The sequence below is a fragment of the Cygnus atratus genome, chromosome 2 (genome assembly GCF_013377495.2).
Source record: "Cygnus atratus isolate AKBS03 ecotype Queensland, Australia chromosome 2, CAtr_DNAZoo_HiC_assembly, whole genome shotgun sequence".
Classification (NCBI taxonomy): Eukaryota; Metazoa; Chordata; class Aves; order Anseriformes; family Anatidae; genus Cygnus; species Cygnus atratus.
Genome location: NC_066363.1, coordinates 68,308,266 through 68,330,123, shown reverse-complemented (window position 1 = coordinate 68,330,123; position 21,858 = coordinate 68,308,266). Strand labels below are relative to the sequence as shown.

The following is a 21,858-nucleotide window of genomic DNA, read 5'->3' as shown; positions in this document are numbered from 1 at the left end:
CGATAGTAAAATCTGTTTATTTACAGTGTTATGTATTACAGGAAAATCAGTTTAAAAAGTCAATGCTTTTTCTTCACAGTTGCAGCATTTTGAAGATGTTAAGACAGATCTGAAGAATTTAAACCATACCTGATTCGATTCTAGCCTGCCTACCTGGTCTGGATCTGAAAGGTGAGACCATCTTGTTTTTTTCTTTTTTTCACCAGCCCTTTGAGCTTCAAGTAAGGCATTTATTTATTTTTTAATGAGGTTTCAACAAAACACAATCAATATCTGTGGGTTTGGTTGCCATAGTAAACTTTAACACTTAGCATGCTGACATGGTCTGCACTTGTAGTCAAACACATGCTTTGCCATCAAAAAGCTAGGGACTCCACTCAGCCTAAAATCCATGGTTGAGCACACAACCATTTTGTTGTCTGTCTCAGCCAAATGGTTCAGCTGGTTGCCTTGCATACTATCTTATTGCTTCTTCTGATTCCCTCTACATTTACCTCTTCTGGAGGTGTTTCTTGGATGGAGCTGACATCTGCACAGCTTTGAAGCTCTCCCTTCACTTAGGGCCACATACAACACCCTCAGTCAAACCCAGTAATTTCTTACAGCTTGTGAGTTTTCCTGTATTGACCAGAAAGATCTGCAAAGTTTCTGGAAGGGCTAGTGAGAACTAGTGTATACACAGAGTCTGGGCTTTGTGTCTATTTTTTTGGTTGCTGCCTTCCCTCCTTATTAAATGTTAAAGTGAAACGCTGACCTTCGCTGTGGTCAGCTTAAGGAAGAGAGAGCAAATGTGACTATGCAGCAGCTAGATGTATGTCTGTGGTGGTGTAAAAGTGTTTGGGTATTGCAGTAATTTTGGTTGCCCAGTTCACAATGTAGTTTAACAGCCAGGTAGCTCAAGCATACTACCTATGCTGCAGCATGGTAAGGGCTTCAGTTTTCTGCTGGTGACGAAGGGTTTTGTTCATGCTGTTATGGAGTAGGAACTACAACTGGCTTGAGACGGGTCATCCAATGGGACTTTCAAGTGCAAACTCAAATTGCACTCTGACCTGCGCCACTTTTCTCTGTGCCACTTCCTCCTCTTGCTTTTGCGGTCCAGAAACTTCTCTTCTCCCCCCATCCTGTACCTTTTCTTCTCTCCCTCTCCTGACTCTCTTTGCAGCCTCTCAGGCTGTTCCCAGCGAGGCTGGCTGCCCTGCCTCTTGTCCCAGGACAAATCCCCCTGCCTTTGTGCCCGCTGTCTCCAAGAGCCCCTGATGAAAGATCAGTGTGAGGGGGAAAAAACTGACTTGGGAGGTGGAGAAGGATTAGAGGAGCAGGATCTGGGGCAGCTTCCTCTCCTCAGGGGTCCCCTGCTGCTGCTTGCCCTCTGCTGGCTGTGTGCATGCAGTTCTTCCTCCGTGGGACCCTGCAGGGCAAGGGGAGGGGAAGGACACGGTCCCTTTACAGAGCTGCGTTGGTCTCTCAGGCTGGCTGGGTTGGGATGACTCCAAAGGTGGTTTCATTGAGATAATGCAAGACTGGAAGAGTCCAAAACTACTTCATGGTGAAAAAGGGAGAGGAAAAAGGCTGTGTTTGCTTTTAGCAGAGACTTTGAAGGGGGCTAAGTGAGAAAAGGGAATGGAGCAGATTCCCAAAGCTAACCTAGGGGATTCTTAATTTCTAATCTTGTAAGTGGGAAGTAGAAGCTAACTGAAGCAGCAGAGATAATGACTGACTTTTGCATGAGATGCACCATTACAACTGCAGGCAGGAAATATCTCTTTGCTTTCCCTATAGAAGACTGTGCCCCAGTCCCAGTCTCTCCTGTCAGAGAGCAGTCTGAATAAGGCCCACCTAGTGCAGAAATCCCTGTATCATGTACTTGGCTCGTTGCAATGTTCACTTTCAAGACTTTCAGCATCTTCCTGTCTATTAATATTTGGCATGCCAGTTTCCTTCAGGTTAACAGTGTTTGCATGGGGTTAACTTTTTGCACATTTACACTCAAAGGATTTATGCTCATTAAGTTGCTGAGCTCCTGTTTCTTCTAAAATCCATTTAGTTACATCTCTTTTAATTTAGGACATCCAAAGAAACTTGCTTTGCTCTGACTGGAGCTCAAAACCTCATATCACTGTGCAATGTCATGTATTCTAAATCCCATATCAGACAGCCTCCAAGTGCTACCTGTCCCAGCCCCTGACGCAGCGAACTCCTGCCAACCTTTGTGGTGTTTGAGCCAGTTTGCCCATACATAAAGCGAGCAAGCATGGCACCTGTTTGTCTACAACCCCTGGGATTGTGCACCTGGTCTCTGCCTTCTGCTACATCCTTCCTCAGGGCTCCTGCAGGAACAGAGAGACCTCAGTGGTGTCTATGGGAGGGAACGTGCTTGGGGATAACGGCCGGGAAGCGGTGGAGAGGGGTATGGTAATGGAAACAGTATCGTTCTCATCTCTCTTCTTCTGACCTTAACCACAGTTTAGCTGAATGTGCTGGATGCACTGCAAAGACTTGCCTCGAGATGTCTCACATGCATAGAAAGCGCTCAGGGTGTTAAGTCTAAAGAGAGCCCTAACCTTTTGAAGGCTTTGAGGGATTTATCCATCAACCGTTTTATAAGAGGTTTTTTGTGTCAGCATTACTAATCAGAAAGATTTTCTTTTTCATGTGAGAAAGATGTTGGCCTTATTGTTCTGGTGGTGATCTTTGACAGGACAAATAAATCTACTCCTTTTGTTAAAACTTAAATAGCAGTACATTAAGAAGTGTCTGGTACAAAGAACTGATAAATGTAACCAAATAGGTTTTCAGCTAAAGCCTGTAGTTCAGTCTCTTATTCTTTTTAGAAAAAAATCATGGGAAATACTATACTTATTGTGCTTTCTTATTCAGGAATCCATTGGCAGCAGCAAAGTAGTCCTTATGGAAACCATTCTTTATTTCTGTTGTAACAGGGGTCTCCTTTACAACTGTTCTTGAAGGTGCTTTCTGGTATGTCTACAAAAGCAAAATGCAAAGTAACTACTTGGATTTATTTAGTGTTCCCCAAATGCTATTTACGGTTAACTGTAAAATGGTGACGTCTGGTGTTTGTTGATGCAGGTATACATTTGCTTTAGACTTTGTTCAGGGATTTGTATGATTTTTGCTGCTGTGGATGATATTGCCTCACTAGTATTACTGTAATACTTCTTTGTGTCTAAAGGGGTTTTAAGCCCTTTTCGCTAGAAGCTGTATGTATGCAGGCAGGCTGGAGCATTCCTTGCTAAAAAAAAAAAAAAAGGTTGAATAATGCAAAAACAGAGCTGCTTGTTTTTTGCTCTTCCAAGAAGGGAGGAAAACTCAAAGTTGCTAAACAGAGCAAATTCAGACCTCCTAGGTCCTGGATGCAGTACCTGACATGCTACGTGAATGCAGAGTTGAGCCCCGGCACAAGACTGCACTTCAGTGCAGTATAGAAGAGCTCAGCTGCAATGTCACTACTGACTGTATCTTGGAGACACTACTGCATCTATTAGTCTTAACTGACACGTCTATGTGAATACAAACATATTTTAGGTACTGAGGTTTGTTGTATATGTTTTGTACCTGGTCTGTGTCAAGACCACTATGCAAAAAGCTTGTTTTCCCCCATCACCCACCCTTTTGGATCACCAACCCTTTTGGATAGAGGGAGCGACTCCTTACCTTAATGTAAAAGTTTGCAAAGAGAATGACCAGTGTGGCCATGTAGGAAGACTGGAACATGAGGCAGCCAAATGGAAATCCACATGGCTTCACAGCCGCACTGAGTGTGTGCACAATAGTGAGCAGAAACTGGATCTGAAGAAGACAGATCACGTGTGAATATTTACTGAGAAAGGGTTGGTACTAGCTAAATCAAATATAACAATGCTACCTAGTTCTGCCCTTTGAAATTTTGAGTATCCTTGAACACTCTCCCCCTCTGAACAAGTGAATGTATTGTGAGGGTTAGGTTAAAATGGTGCTCCTGTGACATCTTAAAAAAAACATGAAGGGGTGGGATATTCCTAAAAATAAGAGGTTTTAGGCCAAATGGTTGGCAAAATGAAAGCTGTTTTAACAGGAGTTGTTATATCTTCCAGGCTGTGTCATGCCAGGTACAGTGTTGTCTCTGTTACTGGGCAGAAACCTGAGAAACTCTGAAGACTCGAGGCAATGGCTTTGCAAGTTTGAACAGAAGAATGGAAATGCCAGGTGTGAGGAGAAGTTTAGGTAGGTGGGCACTAGCACTGACAGAGCTAAGATGGGGACAAACGAAGCAAAAAAATGGGGTGGAAAAAGAGGGTTGCTGATATTTTGGACTGCAATACCAGCCAATTCTGCTGTATCTGTCTCTTCCCCACCAACTGAGGGTGCCCTCAGTCCAGCAAGCTGGGGTGCACTTAAACAGGGCTGTTCTAGCTGCAGGGGTGATCCCAGCTCAGATAAGAGGCATTACCTAAAAAACAATTCTACACAGGCATTTTTAAGCTCACTGCAAACTCCCAAATGAGATGAACAGGTTGTAAGATTAAAAAAGTGAAGAGAACACCTTTTTTTTTTTTGTATATCAAGCCTTGCATCTTGTTGATAGCATTTGACGTGACTCTGTTCTTTGTATACGGAAGCTGCTGGAACAGACTTTTAGAAGTCTGCTCTGTCTTGTTGTCTAAGAGCTGTTTACATCATCTTGTGTTTTGTAGTTGTACCACAGTTACACTTCTTGTTTGAAGGAATCTGATTTTCTTCACTGAATGAGTTTTTCAAACTGTAAAGCCATTACAAGACATTTAAGTGTGCAGTGTATCTTTTTAACGTTTTACATAGTTGATAGCTTTCACAACTTTTTAATCAGTAGTCCAAAAGAGATCAAAACTAGTGGAGTTTTATGGACTGTAGAGTTTCTACTGCACTGTAGAAAATAGTTTCAAGCATCATTTCAGTTATTAAATTTTACTGGGCTGTACTAGTGAATTACTGTGCATGATAGCTTTGTCGTAACTGGATTCTAACTGGCTTAATTCTACAAATGACTGTTTGTCCATCGTTTGTTTTGCCCTCTGTGACGTTTCTGAAGGACTTCTGTCCGTTAAAAATGGGAGTAATGTAGATACGTACCAATTGTGCCTGAGTGAGGTATTTCTTCCACCACAGATACTTGTGCATAGAAGGGATGACTGACAGTCCATAATAAGAATACATGAGCACGTGGATAAAGCTATTCAAAGTGGGTCCAAAGAAACCTATGAACATCCAACACAGAAAACATTTTATATCACCAACTGCTAAAAAATGAGAAGACATTGCTGCTAGCAGTGCCTCCTGCATACAGTAAGTTTTTACTCTGTACCGTGGATGACTGCTGCTGCACCCTAGGTGGCACCTGGTCTCCTCTGATGTAGTAGTAAGGGCTTTAGTCAGTCTCTGAATGAAACTTGCCTGGTGTGACTTTATTTGAGCATTGCTCTCGCTTTCTTCAGGGGCTCTTCTGCTAGATGCAGATTTCCACAATGATTTCCAGAATGTTGTCGCACCTTGCCACTCTCATTAGCTGCACTTAGTAAATACTGGATTGAGAGCGAAAGAATTGCCCTCTGTACCTTATGGACTACTGAGAAGCACCAGCACTAGTCTACCTGATGTATGACCATGTGTTTGATAGCAGTGCTTGACAACTATGAGACGGTCTCATGAATGGTTTTGATTTTTCCACTGATTAATTACTGAATAATTATTGATTAATTACTGGACTACTGTTTTTCCACTCTGTTAATCATAATAGCGAAAAATGAGTGCAAAGTGTGGGAATTATTTTCAGACACACAGGCTTGTGTGCTTTCTGTTAACTTTGCTCCATTGAGTTTATCCCTCTGCAGAAACAGCTTGTAGCTACTATGAAATCGTTGATCTCTGCTTCTACCTAGAACAGTAATTTACTCGGACTTTGTGCTGGCCAAAACAAGTACGAACAAATGGCAATCCTGCTTTCTGATACCGAAAAAATCCCTGCAACAAATTGCCTTACAAAATATTTCTGGGGACTGAGGTGATTCCCTTTAACAGCTTAAAGTTAGGAAAACCAATTTTCTTCTCAACTCCGATAACAAGGCTGCAGAAAGCCTCCAGTTGTATGAAGTCCTGGAAAAGTGTGTGTTATGAGACACTTGAAATAGTTCTCTGCTCTTTGTTAGTAAGCAGGTATCACAGGAGCAGCCTGTGGCACTTCCCCACCTCAACGGGGAGATGATGGCTATTTCAATAGCTTCTTAGGACCCAAGACACTTAAGAGATTACTGTTGTGAAACGTTTGGGACCCAAAGGGAGATGAGCCAAGGAAGGCTAATGCTTCTACTACTTCAGTGTGAAAAATAAGACAGTACCCATAAGTTTTGGCTGTCCTGTTCAGAATTCAAGACATAGTTTTGCTTTTTGCCATGTTTGCTTGAAGGAATGTTGATTTAGTTTGGCCTGCTGTGGGCCCTTAGGTTGATTCTATCACAAGCACAAATTTATGTAAGTTTTAAAGATTAAAGTAACTTTGTAACATAGATAACTTAAAATGTTGTTTTGCTGCGTAATGATATGAACTAGTAATTGTTAAAAACAATCCCTGATGTGGGAGAAAACCCTTTTTGTTTACAACAGCTTACAACAGCTGTCTAATGGTACAGCAATCTCATTGGAAAAACAAAACAAACAAAATCAAAATAAAACAACCCCAAAACAAAACTACTTGTATTTTAATTCGTGGTTGTGTAAGTGAAGTATCTTGCCAAAGCAGAATATCACAGATTGATGCATATAGGAGTGGAATTTCCTGCTCCAGCAGGGGGATTGGATTAGATGATCTTTCAAGGTCCCTTCCACTCCCTAACATTCTGTGATTCTGTGTGAAATCTGTAAAAATGCTGTTCTGATTGACTTTACTAGGGTCATGATTTCATTCTACCTCTGCTTTTGAAGTAGATTTTATATATGATCACTCTTCTGTACCACTCAGTAGCGTTACCCTGTCTAAAAGTGGTTTGAAGAAATGTAAAGATGAGAGGTTGTGGCAGCTAAGTGGAAAATCCAGGGCCTAATGCTCAGGACTTTTTTCTGCCCTGCGCTTTTAACTGTGCTTTTAATTTCACTGAGATCTGCAACTGTCCTGCAATTCTGAAAGAGGCTATGAACCTTAATGGTGCTGTGCTACAGCAGCACAGTGAAGCACTTGCTTTGCATAGTGGTGCAACTCCCCCCCAGCAGCAGGTGATTCACACCCCAGGTGATGAAGTGAAGAGACTTACTTTGCCCACAGGGTATCCAGTTCAGGACACACCACCAGATGTTAAACATGGTGGCATGGTGATAAACATGGAGAAAGGTGATCTGACTACTTTTCTTCCTCAGTACGAAGAAGATAGTGTCCATGAATTCAATTACTTTGGAAAAATAATACCACCACAGCACCTTGGCTACCTGTGTGAGCAAGAACAAAACAGCAGGAGATCAATACCTGTCCATAACAGGGCTTAACTACTGTTGTACTTCATTAGTCCTTAGGCACACAATTCCCCCAAAGGCATCAGTGTCCCACTGAAGGAGGAATACAAGCTCTGGCTTCAATTTTACTTCCTCTTTGAAGAGGCAGTGTATAGAAAATTCATCATGTTTTAAAATGGGATTGTCTAAATATATAATTAAATACAATTTAAGAAATATAAACTTGAGGATAGGTCTTCTAATTGTTCTGCTTTTTTGAATCAGAGATACGGTTTATTTTAAGGATGATACCATTTGTAGCTTCTTAACACTGAATAGATTACACAGGCAGCTTCTGTTTTTAAATAATCCAAGTTTGACACTCAGCTCAATGGAATGTACCTCTTCTAAGGCTGAAATGGTTTATCAGAGCTCAGGATATGTCCCAGGGCAGTTAAAGATAGTTATTTAAAACGGGGGGGGGGGGGGGGGGGGGGGGAGGGAACAGGTGGGGGGGAACACCTTTTGTTGATGGGAAAAAGCACTTAAGTGACCTCTTCCTTGCTAAAACACAGACAGAATTTGAGGGCTAGGGAAAATGATGTGTTATCCAGTCTTTCAGCCCTTGAGCTCTATTGTTATCTGGAAAACAAGCCTGAAGGGGGGAACGAGAAAGGGTTACTACATGGAATTGCTGTGATGCAATAAGGGTTGAAACTAGAGATGAGCCAAGGCAGCAGAATGGCTCTGAAGTTTTCCAAAGTTTAGAGTTGAGCTCAAATATATTTCCAGCTAGAGCCTGACATTGCAGGTAATGGATTTTTCTCCCGAGTTCTTAATGGATCCATATTGTCTGTTTTAATAGTCAGGCACCACTCTTTTGACCACAGACCTTGAAATATGTATTTTTAAAATGCTCCCTGTCACGCTTTCAATGATCAGGATGCCTCTGTACTAAATAGAAACCCTAACTCTGCTTGTTTGCTACCAGCTATCAGGCCACTCTGATAAAACCCTCATGCTAAAGCTGTCCCTGATGGCATCTGTGCACCCGCCGTGCACGCAGAAGTGCTGCACCACAGCACAGGGAAGGAAGGCGGGCTGCAGGTGCTAGGGCTGAGCTGCTGCTGTGCCTCACCCGGATGTCGGCCGCCCCTGCACTGTGGAGGTTCTGGCACTGCAAGTTGTAGCCTCCTTCCCATGTGGCAAGGATGAGCTGGAACAAAAAACACAGCAATTATGTTCATAAACAAAGTAGTTCTCCTTTAGCTCTGCAGCTGTTCTGATTTTCTTTTAAATAGCATGAGAACATTGTAGGTTCCCATTCGTTCCATGAACTGATGCTCTTAGACCAGACAACTTGCTAATATCTTCTCCTTTGCAATGGAAAAGGTTTCACGTTCTATTGGAAATACACACTGAAATGCTGCACCTTTTACATTTCTCTCACTTTAGAGCCTTCAAGGCATCCACAAATATTTCTTGTTACTTAGTGCAGTGATCCAGCAGCAGTATGAACAGAGCTTCACAGCCCTACTAGTGCAAAACCCTTCCTATCCCTGAGAAAAATTCTCTGTACCAACCAAGCAAAAAAAACGTAAATCTAAAGTAGTGCAAGAGGAGAAATATTTCTTTATGCCACATACATACCACTTTATCCTTTATTGGTAAATGCAGGAGGAAAGAGAAGAGAGCATGCGTGGTGGTGAGTGGAGAAACAGACACAAAAGCAATTTCTGAGGCTTTGTCCATGTCATACTGGGAAGCAGACAAAGCAATGAAACGTCACTCTACCATGCTGTGATGAAGCAGAAGGTATCTGGAAAGCCATATGGGGGCCTTTTGATGTGGAATGTTTTTATAGTAATGATTACCTAAAGCAACTGGCAGCTCTTTTGGGCAGCAGAGTATTTTGTCAATCAACAACACTACGAAGTAGAGTTGAGTGATTTTAAAAGTGACTTCCTTACTTAAATATGTGACAAGTACTTCTTGTGGCCAAGTGGCAGTTCATGTTCTGGGGTCTGCAGAGGGTGCAGCGAGTTATGGTGAGAGAAGTACACTGCAGGGTTACGCTGTAAGCAGCATTGCAGGATGCTGTGAGGCATGTGTTGTTTTTGACTCTGGCACTACATTCAGGGGAAGGCGTGTATTGGTGTCTGTACAGACCTTCCCCTCCACTTGAGACTGAAAAAGTCTCCTGTGCTTAACTAAGTGTGACAGCCTATATAAAGCAAAGCAGATTTATTCTCAGTGATCATATTGAATTAATTCCTAGAGTAAATACATATTAAGAGCAATAATTTCTTTGGATCTACAGAATTAGCAAATAAGTCAGAATGCGTATTATAAATTCAAATTAAAATAACAACAAACAAACAAACAAAACCAAAGACCTAGAAAGCCAAAGTTTTCTACTACTTTTTCTCTGAATCACATGCAGTTGTCCCTGTATTTCCAACATATTTGGTGTCTGTCTGCAGCCAAAATAATCAGTGGAGTATCTTTTAGATTGTGTGTGTATATATATAGAGAGAGATGAAGAGACAATAAGTGGGTGGTTTAGATGGCTACTATCGGACAACTGAAACAAAACCACTCCTCCTCTGGAGCAGCCCCTGTTTCGGTGGATTCATCTACAGCGTGTGCCAGAGGTCACAAAACTAAACAGGATGGGATTGCAGTCTGAAAACAGGGAAAATCCAACAGCAAAACCTGTGTGGAGGTCCCCAAGCAAATGCTCAGTGCAGCTGAGATCACAATGTGTTTAGCCAAGCGGCCTCTGCGTGGGTGCTGTGCTTTCAAGCATGCAGGGCTGGAGCTTGCGGGCTCCTCTCCTCTCCCCGCTTAACCTGAGGAGATGCTGCTGAGGAGAAGGGGGTTAAAGCTCCTAGGTATGGCACTTTGTTTCCCTCCCATCTTTCAAAAATCAGCTGAGTGGAAAAGGGTAGTTTCCAGTCCCAAATGCATGGGCTGTTTCTGTCCTCTGAGTGGAAGGAAGGGGGCGTGCAGATCTGTACCTGTGCTGCAGCTGGCAATACGCAGCAGCTTCAGGAGTGATGTTCAGGGAGATGTTACTGCACAGTTGCTTTTACAGATGGTTCCTCTCAGTGCCTTTCCTGTGTGCTCTCCTGCTTTGGATTTTCCCTCCAATCAGAAGTGACTAAGAGATCCCCAGATTGGGACTTCTGGAATAGGCAGGTACAGCATCGTTGATGGGCCGTTGTTGAAGATTTGCTCTCGATTCTGCCTTGTTGCTTGAGAAATGCTGAAGAAAATGGAGTTGTCATCTCGCCCTTGGCTGGGAGCAGGATGGTCGAGCAGGGAGGGGGTATCAGGAGCTCATCTGGAGGCAGCATCCTGAACTCCATCTGGAAGCTTTGGTAAGGTATGGTCTCAAACACAAGCATTAACAGCTCTGCCAGAAACCTCTGCGGCCAGTTCTGCAGAGTAAATGATATTGCCTCTTGCTGTTTTGTTTTCCTACAGCAACTATGATAGCCTCGCAGCTTTATTGGTGGGAAGTGGTAGTAGTGGTACCATCTCTAGCCCTTGTGATTGTAGGGACTTGAAGCTGTGCCCTCTAAAAACTCAAAATCCTGAAAACAAATAAAGGAGAAAAGATGACTGCCTTTCCCTTCTTGTAAAAAGCACATCATGGACTAGGAAGGAACTCTTTCCCTGCTTTTACTGAGGAACTGTAAATTGCTATCATAAATGGAGTCTACTGCTTTGTTAAAGTAAGAAAGTCCACATTTTGTTGTATTCATATCTGACACAATCTTTTGTAATTTACATTTATGATATGATGTGCCTATAATTTTTATCTGAGGCTTTTAAACAATTCTACCTTGTGAGAGGTATGTAAGTTTAAACAGTATTTTCAGTATCTCAGTTTCACTTGGTTCATTCTGTTGCATTCTGTAACTGTAAATTTATACCCTTATGCTTAAATTGGTAGAATTTGTTCATTTTTCCTTTTCATGCATCTTTGGAGGTCTGTTATTGTGGGGGTTTTTGTTGTTGTTTTTTCAGGTTCCAATTGTGGAAACTTTTTTTCCCTTTTTTCAATCTTTTTTTTTGTCATTCCTTAGTAGCTAACTCATTTTCTTCTTTTGAAAATATCAAACCTCACAAAGCCCTCTGGTACAGTAACTGAAACATTAAATCACAGAAATTTAATAGAAAAAAATGCCATTTGAAATCTTTTGATTTGTCTGCTTTACAGATTTTCTGACTCGTATATGATTACAATAGACTGATTTTTCAAAAATCTTTTTTTTTGTTGTTGTTACAGGTTTGGAAACTCTCCTGCTGGTGCTATATTGAACTGGTTTGCTCAGTGTGATCACAAGACTGTTTCAAGAATTCCACTCATAGCTCTCAAAATGAGATGAGAACTCTTAAAGGCTCAGAAACTTAAACAATATATATAATTTCATTTCAGTATCACAGATTTTTAACTTGGCATTTCAAAAATCTGTAATTCATCACACTGGTCACCATGCAAACAGGGAGAAAAATCTGGGGTAAGAATATCACAACCTGGCTGCATTTTTTTTCTTTAATTTATTCTTCTGTTTGCTCTTCCATGGTCCTATATAAATGCCAGATTTGCAGATCATACTGTGCGCCTACCCCCCAGTCATTTCACTTGGCAGAAAAATTCCCTTTGATTTGTATCTGTGTTTCAACAGCCAGCAGCTTAGTGCGAAAATCTATTTTGAGTGTCTTAACCTTGTTCTTTCATCATGTTGGCTTTTCTGACATGTCAGCTTTCCGTGGTAGATGACTCATATGCTGTTCATCTCCTTTAGGGAAAAGAGGAGAATCCACTTTGAGTTTTGACTACTCTGCTTTGCAAGATAATTTTTAAGATTTCTGGCTAACTCCGTAATAAAAAGTTGGTGGTGAAACTTGGAAGGCAGAGAGTGCTTTTTGGCATCTTGGTGATCCCAGGCTGTGACTTTCATGTTGGCTATCTGTGATGTGGATTGAAAGCAGGTTACCTAATGGTATCAAATGAGCCAGCTGCGTATCTGGAACAGAAACTAGTAACCTGACACAAGACATCCAGTTACTAGTGCTATATTTCTATGATACCAAACTCATACATTACTTTTACTGGTTCAGTTATGTTCCCTTCCACATGCTGAGCACTCTCATGATGCTACAGAACTTGTGGCATTTTTTATCACGCAGAGATTGTGTAAGTGCAGTATACAATAAAGAGATGAGAGATCCTCTTTCTCCCCCTTAAAAATACAATTTATCTCCCTAGAAAACATCCCTTTGGATGTTTTACATTCTTGGCAACCTATCGTGAAACTAATATTAACACATGCATTGTCTGATGCTATTTGGAAAGAAGAAAATGCTTCCCTGTGAAAAAATTCTGCTAAGTAGCAACATCCTGTTCCTTAGTAGAGGTTTCATATTTTGCTGTTGCTCTAGTGTTCTCAATAGATTCCAATTGTTACACCAATAAATGACCTTTGTTTATCTACTCAAGTATAAAGAGAATGAAGATTCACAATGGTTACTTCACTGCAGCAGTCTAATGCATTTTTTTTTATTTTTACTTTTTTTTATTTTTTCTTTTTTCTTCTTAATGGGGAATCACATCATCCGGGAATGACAGCTGGCTCCTCTAAGAAATTCCAGGGCCAGCAGGTTCCAGAAGATGGTGCCAAAGCTTCTCACCTTGCTCAGCAGCAAGCTAAGCACCAAGAGCCTGGACTTAGGGGCCTGTGTCCTGCTCATCTCAGGCTTTCAGCCTCAGAACCTCGCAGTTGCAACCTGTTCCTTCTGTTGTCCTCTAGGCCAGGTAGGCCAGAAAGGAAAGCAGTGTGATTTTCTGAATGGACATTTACATTTCTACTGACTGCAATTTCTTTGTGGTCTTTGAGTTGTGGAAAAAGCACTGTGCATGTTGGGTTCTTTCATAGAGAAAATGCCTAGAACAACATGTTGCCCTTGTCCCAGGGCACGAGAAAGACAGAGGATGAGGCACCAGCACCTCAGAGATGAGCAAGCCTTGTAAAACATTCAGAATATTTTGAGTGTACCCAGAGAGAGGGTTGGTGTTTGTAGACCTCCAGAAAGATCCCCTTTGATTTCTGGTTCATGACTGTAATCTGTAGCTTGATCTGCCTTGATTTTTTCCATATCAGAGCTATCCTAAATGGGCACCTGAAACACCTCAATATCAGTGAAACAGTTCAGAAGGGGAAGATAAAACAAATACTGCAATTAGTAGTCAAATACTTCGAATTCCTCTCAAAAGTTCAGAGCAGGAGGATGAGCACTGGTGTCCTTCTTGTGACAAAATGGAGCAGGTTGGCATTATTACTTATATGGTATTTTATTGCGTTCTCGCTTGCACGCCAACTCTCAGACCAATAGAGGTCTTGCTAAACTAACTAAGGAGACAAATGTAATGGAGAGAAAGGTCTAACTTGCAGTGCCATGAATCACATATTTTCCTTGACTGTAGGAGATTTTTGTTAGCCCTTGTAAATGGCATCTCCTCCCTAGTTTTTTCTACTTCGGCAAAAACAGTCCTAGAAGCAGTTACCTGCAGGTCAGATCCCAAGGAAGAGGAGTCTGAGCAAAGGCTCAGGTCAGTGACTCAGAAAGGAGGTAGGAATTATATTGTTTCTTTGCCATTTTTAGAAATTTTTTTTCTTTGTGAGTTCACCTCAGAAAATTATTAGTGTCTAGAAAGAGAGGCACCTCTCTTTTTAGATCCTGGTCTCGCCTTACTTTCCTTTTTCAGGTTTTAAAGAGAGAATTGAGCTCCCTGACTGTAGCATGGCTCAGTTCCAAACAATTGCAAAATCTGATTTGTTATCCCCAAGAGATGGAGGATGAAGGCATGCTGCAATGCTACTGGGGCAATCGCGCTTTTATACAATAAGCAAATAGTAGAAGATACTATTAATCATTCTTGGTTTATCATTAACTCAATTGTAAAATCATTTATGAACAGTATTCATTGCAGAATATCTGTGTAGGTTGCCCATTTTTAGACAAGCCTCTTAGAATTGTGGTATAATCCCAGATCTTAGATGGATAGCTGAGATGCAGAATAGCCTGTGTTTCCAAATAACTGCTGTTGCATCCTGAAGATCTCAAACTGTAGTCTGGCAACACTATAAACCCTACTGGGAAGCGTCTTGAACTGTTCAGTTTAGGACTGAGGGATTCAAGGAGCCTGGCTGCAACCCTGCCCCTTGGTCAATGCCTCTGTTTTCCCAAATGCAGTGTTAGCTCATAATGTCATCCTGCCAAACAAGAAATGCATGCTGAATGGGAAATAAGCCCACAAGATTTTTCTCAATTAAATTTTTTTGCTGTCCCTCTTTATGATGCAGCTGAGATTTTTCATAGGGACAGAAATGTAAAGGGCGTGCTTTGGGCTACTCCTTGGTAAGGCTCTCTACTGGTCTAGTTAGAGGTCCAATAATTAAATGTGTCATGGCCCAGAGAAAAGATTGGCTAACTCTGTAATACAATGACGGGGTATGATATCCTGACCTGCAGTGTGTACAGCTGGACTCCATGCAGGGGGTCACCTGGGGATGTAACTCTACCCAGACTGAGTTCTTACTCAAATAAACTTCTACTTTTGTCCTTACATTTCACTGCTTTGCACTACATTCTCAGTGACCTTTTGCTGTCCAGTTTTTCTTTTTCTCACTTCTCCCTTTCTTCAAATGATTGAAAAGTCTACCTGATTTCTTTGGTTTTCTCACTTTGCTCCTTTCTTCTTACTCCCCAAGTTTGAGGTTGTACTGCTGTCCTAATTAAAGAAATACTTCAAAGGAAACCTTTGAAGCCACCAGTCCTTATGGATCCAGAATCATTCCTTGCTTCTCTGGTAAATTTACTTAACTTCTAAACAACCATTTACTACAATCCTTAAAAACAAACAAACAAACAACAACAACAACAAAACTCATGTTGAAGCTAATCTATGCAAATTTGCAAATATGCAAAAAATGCTAGCAAAATTCCAGGACAGGGCAAAACTAGGATCTTTTTTTTCACTTGCACTTTTAAAACCTTACTTGGACCTGCTGCTATTCAAGCTCTATCTGCTCTATCTTTTGCACAGTTAGGAATTAAATCTTTCTCATTTCAGCCATTATAATAAAACAGAATCAAACAGAATTTAAGTATCACAGAATCACAGAATCTTCTAGGTTGGAAGAGACCTCCAAGATCATCTAGTCCAACCTCTGTCCTAACACTAACAAGTCCTCCACTAAACCATATCACTAAGGGCTACATCTAAATGTCTTTTAAAGACCTCCAGGGATGGCGACTCAACCACTTCCCTGGGCAGCCCATTCCAATGCCTAACAACCCTTTCAGTAAAGAAGTTCTTCCTAATATCCAAACTAAACCTCCCCTGGCGCAACTTTAGCCCATTCCCCCTCATCCTGCCACCAGGCACATGGGAGAACAGACCAACCCCCACCTCTCTACAGCCTCCTTTAAGGTACCTATAGAGAGCGATGAGGTCACTCCTGAGCCTCCTCTTCTCCAGGCTAAACAACCCCAGCTCCCTCAGCCGCTCCTCGTAAGACTTGTTCTCCAGACCCCTCACCAGCTTCGTTGCCCTTCTCTGGACTCTCTCGAGCACCTCCATGTCCTTCTTGTAGCGAGGGGCCCAAAACTGAACACAGTACTCGAGGTGCGGCCTCACCAGAGCCGAGTACAGGGGGACAATCACCTCCCTAGACCTGCTGGCCGCGCTGCTTCTTATGCAAGCCAGGATGCTGTTGGCCTTCTTGGCCACCTGAGCACACTGATGGCTCATATTCAGCTGCCTATCAACCAGTATTCCCAGGTCCTTCTCTGCCAGGCAGCTTTCCAACCACTCATCTCCCAGCCTGTAGTGCTGCTTGGGGTTGTTGTGTCCCAGGTGCAGGACCCGGCACTTGGCCTTGTTGAACTTCATACAGTTGACCTCAGCCCATCGGTCCAGCCTATCCAGATCCTCCTGCAGAGCCTTCCTACCCTCGAGCAGATCGACACACGCACCTAACTTGGTGTCCTCTGCAAACTTACTGAGGGTGCACTCGATCCCCTCGTCCAGGTCATCAATAAAGATATTAAAGAGGACCGGCCCCAGCACTGAGCCCTGGGGGACTCCACTAGTAACCGGCCTCCAACTGGATTTGACTCCATTCACCACAACTCTTTGGGCCTGGCCATCCAGCCAGTTTTTAACCCAACGAAACGTACGCCAGTCCAAGCCTCGAGCAGCCAGTTTCTTGAGGAGAATGTTGTGGGAAACGGTGTCAAAAGCCTTACTGAAGTCAAGGTAGATCACGTCCACAGCCTTCCCCTCATCCACCAGGCGCATCACTTGGTCATAGAAGGAGATCAGGTTCGTCAAGCAGGACCTACCTTTCATAAACCCATGCTGACTGGGCCTGATCGCCTGGTTGCCCTGCAAATGCCGCGTGACGACATTCAAGATAATCTGCTCCATGAGCTTCCCTGGCACTGAGGTCAAACTAACAGGCCTATAGTTCCCCGGGTCTACCCTCCGGCCCTTCTTGTAGATGGGCGTCACATTTGCTAGCCGCCAGTCGACTGGGACCTCTCCTGATAGCCAGGACTGCCGACAAATGATGGAAAGCGGCTTGGCCAGCTCCTCCGCCAGTTCGCTCAGTACCCTCGGGTGGATCCCATCCGGCCCCATCGACTTGCGTACATCCAAGTGCTGTAGCAGGTCGCCAACCATTTCCTCGTGGATAGCAAGGGCCACATCCTGCTCCCCATCCCCTTCCACCAGCTCAGGGTACCGGGTATCCAGAGAACAACTGGTCTTGCCGCTAAAGACTGAGGCAAAGAAGGCATTGAGTACCTCAGCCTTTTCCTCATCTTTTATAACTAAGTTTCCCCCCGCATCCAGTAAAGGATGGAGATTCTCCTTAGTCCTCCTTTTTGTGTTGATGTACTTGTAAAAACTTTTTTTGTTATCTTTAACGGCAGTAAGTGCTCCTTCTATTTTTGTTTTGTTTCAGTTTGCCCACTGTTATCCTAAATCCTGGCATCATATTGACCTTTCTAGTCATTTGTGAGATGTCATCTCAGTTGTATCATATAGAGAGCTAAAAATGGTGCCTGGTGACTCTGATTGTGCTAGCATTGTGCTTTTGCCCTTCCTTGCTCTATCAGAGGATACAGAGAAGGCAATCCTGGCACGCTTGGGAATCCTCACATCATGTTGGCACCTATGGATCTACTTCCAAGTCATTACTGTAATTGAGAAACTTCAGATTTACTGTGGGTTTAAATTTTAGCTCCTAGAAACAGGAAAATTGGAGGTAAACTTGATGCTTTTTTTTTTTCTTAACACCGTGCAAAGTATAAGAATTATCTTCTGACTTCAGTAAAAAGCTTAATGCACTGGGCTTGCAATACTTGTACAGTTCTGCTCTTTCCCTTTGGCACCCAGCGGGAACCTCTGACTTTTGCTCTGGATTGATGGGTCACGCATGCAAGTCCTGCTTCCCCGCATGGATATGGTTTCTTGTTTACAGTTCTCAAGTCCTATGGATTTGTGAAGCTACCTGGGGATACAAGCACTTGAGATATCATGCCACCTGTATGCTAATGACACACATCTCTAGATCTCCTTTTTAATATGATCGTTGGTGCCATTGTCCTGTTTTTCTTAGTGCCTGATCAACACAAGGACTTGGATGAGAGCTTGATGACTAGCTGAGATTTAATTTAAATAGGGCAGAGGTGATACTTACTGCTGGGGAAAGCAACCTAAGACCCTGGTAGAGATTATGTCTTTTTCTGTTAATGACAAAGAGTAGTATCACATGAGTAATTTCTTAATTCAGAGATCAGCATTGGTCTGCTTCGTTTCAAAGTTTAATTTAGTATGAAAGTTATGAGGATCTCATCCTGTGGTGAACTTCAATACCTTATCTGGGCCTCTGGTGCCTCACATTGGGTCTCTGGAGTGTGGTCTGAGCGTTGACTTGCTCATGAATTCATTTTAAAATATGCAAATACCTGATTGCTTTTCACATTAAGCTGGTTTTCTGTGCATAGTTGATACTTTCACAATATTAAGCACAGATTTGTGTAGAAGAAAGGTATATTTCTTTTCAGTGAAATTGAAAAAAGTTTTGATTTTTATTAAAACAAAATGGTAGTGGTTGTTTTGTGCACGGTTTTTGGCAACGTTTCTGGAAACTCTTGGATCTGTTTGACCTGAGTCTATTAACACTTAATGGTACAGAAGAGTACCATAACAAATGTCAAAACAAAACAAAAAATAATAACAAATGTCTGGTGCAGCCTTCTCTTATAGTGACAAAATGGGAGGGAATTTGGCCTTCTGACCGTCCTGCAGTGCACCTACAGCCTGCCTAATTTAAGCACAGGAAATGTATCTAAGTTTCAGGTACTTGGAAAAAGCTGCATTCCAAAAACAAGTGTTCCACTTCTCCATTACAATCAACAGGAAGAGGTAAGTGTCTTTGGTGGCGTCAGGAAAATCTGTTTGCCAAGCACAGGTTTCTAGATTAAGGTCTAATAAACTGTTCTTCAAGGAGGCCTTCAAAGACAGCTAACTGTTGACACATGAGTTTTGAGACCCTGCTTTTTAGGAATCATAGGGATATCTGACCTTATGTTAATGCCACATCTTAAGTACTTGAGAGATTGGTTGGACTCAAAGCTAATGGAGCTACAGTTGGATCCCAGATATTTCATGTCCATGGAGCAATGCACAGAGCTCTGGCTCAAAAGGGGAATCTGCCTTTGGATGCATAAAAACCTAGCCATTTTGTTATGAGTCCTTGCTATAACCTTTGCCTTTCTACTTAATTTCTATAATAGAAATTAGTTAATTTCTATAATAGAGCTTATTATTTTGTGTTTATCTCTATTACAGAGACCAGAGCATTGGCGGTGCAGTGGGAAGATGAAGGAATAAGGCCATTGTTATAGATCTCTCTAATTAGGAATTAATCTTGAATCATAATCCCTGGAGAGATCAGCTGTGTTTACATAAGAAACCACTGTGTTTACATAAAGCACTACGGAGAATGCTCTAAATATAGGTAACTCTTGCCTTAAAGAGCTTACCTTCCATTAAAGACAGAGGGAGTAGGGGTGAGAGACAGGCTTCAGAAATAAGACAATGTTTAGTCACTGTAACCTTATTCACTGCTGAAGAAGATTTCTGCCTTCCTCATTGCCTTTTTCCCTTCAGCAGGGATATGCAAGCTCCTCAGGAAGGTCTGCAAGTCTCAACACACACTCTGCTTCTTCACAGGAAAAATTGTGAACAGGAACCACACGAATAGGCTATGAAAAAGTACAGAACCACTATTATGGAATAGCGACTTGTGCAATGTACAACCAGCCTGGCTGACAGTCCAGAGCTGTGCCATCTGCAATAAACCAGCTGTGATGTCCGATGGGTTCCTGACAAATGCAGAAAGGGGAGCATGGAGGCGCTGCCAGCCATGCCTGGCTGTGGTCTGGGAGGTGTAAGTCAGCAGCCTCCAGCTACAGAGTCAAGGCCTGGAGGGACTTAGTGAGGACTTGTGCAACTCCACGATTGTCTGCACAAAGTTAGCCTTGGGAAAGAAAGGGCAGTGAGGCAGCTGAATGGGAGCTGGCTCAACACAGTTCCTACAAGGATATGAAGGTGGCAAAAAAAAACAACTCAATTCATATAAGACTTGTTAAAATTCTGTTTGCTTATTCATTTGCTTGTGGCAGGCCAAATCAAACTGCAAGGGAAAGGGAGTGGTATTTTTGTTTTCTATACAATTAATCATTTCCGTTGAGTCTTACTACCAAAGACAGCTATCCATATACCTTCAAGCAGAATGGAGATTTAAACACTGAAGTGCTGATTTAAATTCTGGAGGAAAATCAGTACAGAGTCATCAAACCTTCCAGCAATTGTGCTTGTTTCTCCTTTGCTCTGAGCCTCATCCCGCACTCTGAGACACCCAGAGCAACTGTGGAAGCCAGCTGGAGCTTTGACCAGGACAAAGCACTGTGTAGCACAATTGGTCCTTTGCACAAACTGCTGTTTGGCCTTCTGACCTGGCCACTCACCTGGTGTTTAGCTCAAATTAATTTAAAACTTGAAATCTTTGGGGTCCTGTTTGGCTTCTGGACAAAACAAAGTTTCTTGTCCAGTTGATAGAACAGTCAGTCCTTGTTTTTCTCACAGAAACTGCTGCTGTGGCTGAGAGCCCAGGAAGCAAGAAATGCTGTGAGGGCTGCGCAAGCAAAGCAGCACTGTCAGCAGTTGGAGATGCTACAGTTTTGGCAGGGGGGAGAAAATGATACTGGAATAATGGAAGGGCCTCATTGGGAATTAGGATTATTCCACAAAAGCCTTCCTTGTAATGGAGAGCTGAATAAACCAGTACCTGAATTTAGTCAGGCAAATGTCAAAAGTTGGGAATGGAGCTGAAATGCAGTAATAAATGCATCCTCTTACAGAAGAAGAGAGTGAATTGTGCTTGTGTTCCCTTCCTCAGCACACCAGGTCTTTGCCCTGTTATCAGTCAAGGCCTGTAAGTGTTGGGTGCTGGAGGGATGAATCTCACCCTTAAAAGTCTTGAAGTGACTCTCAGGCCAGCTCTGTTCCTACAGGAAGGTGAAAACACATATCTTTGCAGAGGAATGCTGCTCAAATCCTTTGCTATTACAGAACTTGTCAGATGCATTCAAACCTCCCTTCTGGTTATGAATGGAACCTGATTTCTGTAAGCATGTTCCTTCTTGATAAGCGCTCAGAAAATAATCTGTGAGACCATATTCAGCCTCCAAGTCCCCAAAGGACTTGCTCTTGGCTAAAGTGGCAGGTTTTTATCATGCCTGCTACTTAATGTTTCTACTGTCTGACTATATGATGGAAGCTTTGTACTCAGGAGAGCAGAAAAATAACATTGAATAGCCAACACCATAAATAAATCTGTACTTACTCTCGTATATGAATCTATTCACATTTAAATATGGGTATTTGTACAAAGAACAATCACTTCATAGGCAGTCATACAAATAAAAAACAATTCTTGGGAATTTTTACGCATGCTGAATAACGAGGTGTAGGCATGTTTGAACTCAGCAACTGCTGCAGATTCATCTTCAAGCTTGTAAACACTGTCATAGTAGCAGCCAACTGTCTTCAGGGGTGAACTGTAGCTCAGGAAGGACAGCTGAAACATGCTGAGACCTAAGCAGGGAAGGTACTCTACAAGTCATTGCCCAATTGCAAAGTGCTTTTAGGGACTGTTCTTGATGTTAAATTTACTTAAATTTACCGTTCATGTCAAATTTCCTAGCAAAACTAAGAAATTTCTGCTAAAAAGTGTACGTTGCTCACCTTTCTCA

General features: G+C 42.4%; 1 protein-coding gene across 1 annotated transcript in view; it reads right to left on the bottom strand.

The window, feature by feature from the left end:
• Nucleotides 1–2,859: 2,859 nt before the first annotated feature.
• The window catches only part of ELOVL2 (ELOVL fatty acid elongase 2), a 33,002-nt gene continuing 14,003 nt past the window's right edge, over nt 2,860–21,858 (bottom strand). The window contains exons 4-8 of the mRNA XM_050708764.1: nt 8,594–8,671; nt 7,281–7,452; nt 5,110–5,234; nt 3,676–3,810; nt 2,860–2,985 (exon numbers count right to left, since the gene is read on the bottom strand). Coding sequence (XP_050564721.1) covers nt 2,860–2,985; nt 3,676–3,810; nt 5,110–5,234; nt 7,281–7,452; nt 8,594–8,671 — 636 coding nt within the window. The remainder of the gene's footprint in view (nt 2,986–3,675; nt 3,811–5,109; nt 5,235–7,280; nt 7,453–8,593; nt 8,672–21,858) is intronic.